The sequence below is a fragment of the Apaloderma vittatum genome, unplaced genomic scaffold, assembly GCF_000703405.1.
Source record: "Apaloderma vittatum isolate BGI_N311 unplaced genomic scaffold, ASM70340v1 scaffold16563, whole genome shotgun sequence".
Classification (NCBI taxonomy): Eukaryota; Metazoa; Chordata; class Aves; order Trogoniformes; family Trogonidae; genus Apaloderma; species Apaloderma vittatum.
In genome coordinates, this window is record NW_009708869.1 from 56,054 (window position 1) to 58,010 (window position 1,957).

A 1,957-nucleotide genomic window follows, 5' to 3' on the forward strand; every position below is an offset into this window, starting at 1 on the left:
AAAGAGATTTTCTTACCTTTACGTCTGAGAAGTAGGTTTTCAGCATATTGGAACTTGGGTACCGGGTATAAAAGAACATGAGCTTGGCCTTTTTCAAGTGATTCGGTGACAAGCCTTCCTGCATGTAGGATTGAATTAGTAAAGGAAAATGCTTTTCTTGAGGAAGCTGTTTCCGAACATACAGAGCTAGCAAGTGCCCCCTTAAACACTCTACAGTTCCCCCGATCGCAGGAGAAAATGTTAACATTTAAATTGCTGCGCCGTAATTTTCTGTAAAATAGCTAGGTGAGGGATGCGAGGCCATGTAACTTAAACGCTGCATTTCCTATCAGTTTTAGTGCTGGGTCTCAGGAATCTTGCAAGTTTAAAGCTTGTGTACCATATGTATGTTCACTTGTTGCTAAGGAAACAAATGCCTGAAGCATGTGCCGCAGAAAACTTATCAGAAGCTTTTTCTCTGTCTCCTTTGCAATTCCAGCTAAAGTTTCTTTTTTTTTTTTTTTCTCAGTGTTGTGCCACTCACACAAAATAAAACTAACGAGTGTAAGACAATCAGAAGCATTTTATCGGTGTTTTGTACAGGCAGCACATTTCACCTGTTTCACTTGCGCTGGGAAATTTTAACATCTTGAGTAACTCTCTCTAATCCCGCTGCTCCTTTGCGTCGATGGCTGCCTTGCAAATCAAAATGAAATTTGTAATAGGCAGAGTGCCTCTGCCTTTCAATCCCCCCTCCGCCCCCCGCCACAAACTTGTCGCCTCCTGATTTACACAGTTAACTCCTCGGAGAACGAAGCTGTATTTAGGGCTAACCAATCGATAAATGCGGGCTAGCAGATCAATAAATGGCCACTTACCCTATAAGGCAGCCTATTTATCCTGGAAACATCATTACCTTTTAGATCTGTAAACAGAAGCAACTAAAAGAGTTCCCAAGGGAATGTGAAGCTAACCGTAACAATCTCAGCTTGCTGATTTTTCTCCCAGCTTCTTGGCTCTCTTTTGTGTACTGCGTGCTAGGACAGCTCTGGTCACATCTGTGCCGCAGGCTGGCCCTGCCATTTCCTCAGCAAATTAATGGCTTTATAATTTATCAGAAATGAAGATGCACGTGGAGAAAATCAATGTGGCCCCCACAAGGTCAATTAAGGGTTCTTCCCAGAAGCTTCTCTAAGGACTGCTTCTCCTGAACACAACTGTTGAAAATTTCACTCGGTTCACACCTTGTGGTGAGGGGAAGGTCAACCAAGTTGACAGATGCGCCGCAGCCAAGGTGCCTCTTCCACCTTACGGCCAGGCACACGTCAGCACAGAACAGCTCATTCCAGGCCTCGAGACGGGAAACACAGACTAATTTTTATCAGCAGGCTACTGATGATTAGCTAGGCTTTTTCAGCAGAAGTGCCTTCTAATTCGTGAAATCTACTGAAACCCTCTCCCTTTATTTCAGTTACAAGGTTCATTTTCAGATTGGAAAAATGTAGCATTAAAAAAAGAAAAAAAAAGGCATTGACAATATTAGTTTAAAAACCTCTTATTATCTGGAAGTACATGGAAAACGGCTCAGCTGAACTTGCATTTTGTTTTAGATGCTTAATGATTACAAAGAAGATAATTTATGACTGACATACTTCTTGTGCCAAGAGAAGAGTTGAAAGAACCTCCAGTTACCTCCATTAGACTGATAGAGAAGTCTAAAAGAGCATTACACTCTGCAGTGCCATCTGTCAAAATACGTAAGTGAAATAATAGTAGCAAGCTGTCACCTATTGCTTAGTGATAAGAGTTTTAGACAAACCAAAAACTTACATGCCAGAAATCCATTTTGTTATGCGATCCTTTTGGGAAAGTGGTGAACTCCAATAAGAAAAAAAAAATTAAATCCTAAGTCTCCTTAATTTGCAATTCCACTGATGCTCGACAACATGTTAATATCAGGTTTGGTGTATATACTCTT

General features: G+C 41.1%; 1 protein-coding gene across 1 annotated transcript in view; it reads right to left on the bottom strand.

Annotated features, from left to right (window-relative positions):
• Positions 1-1,957, bottom strand: part of PROX1 (prospero homeobox 1) — a 37,299-nt gene that overhangs the window by 28,839 nt on the left and 6,503 nt on the right. The window contains exon 2 of the mRNA XM_009866718.1: positions 17-124. Within this exon, the coding sequence (XP_009865020.1) occupies positions 17-124 (108 nt within the window). The remainder of the gene's footprint in view (positions 1-16; positions 125-1,957) is intronic.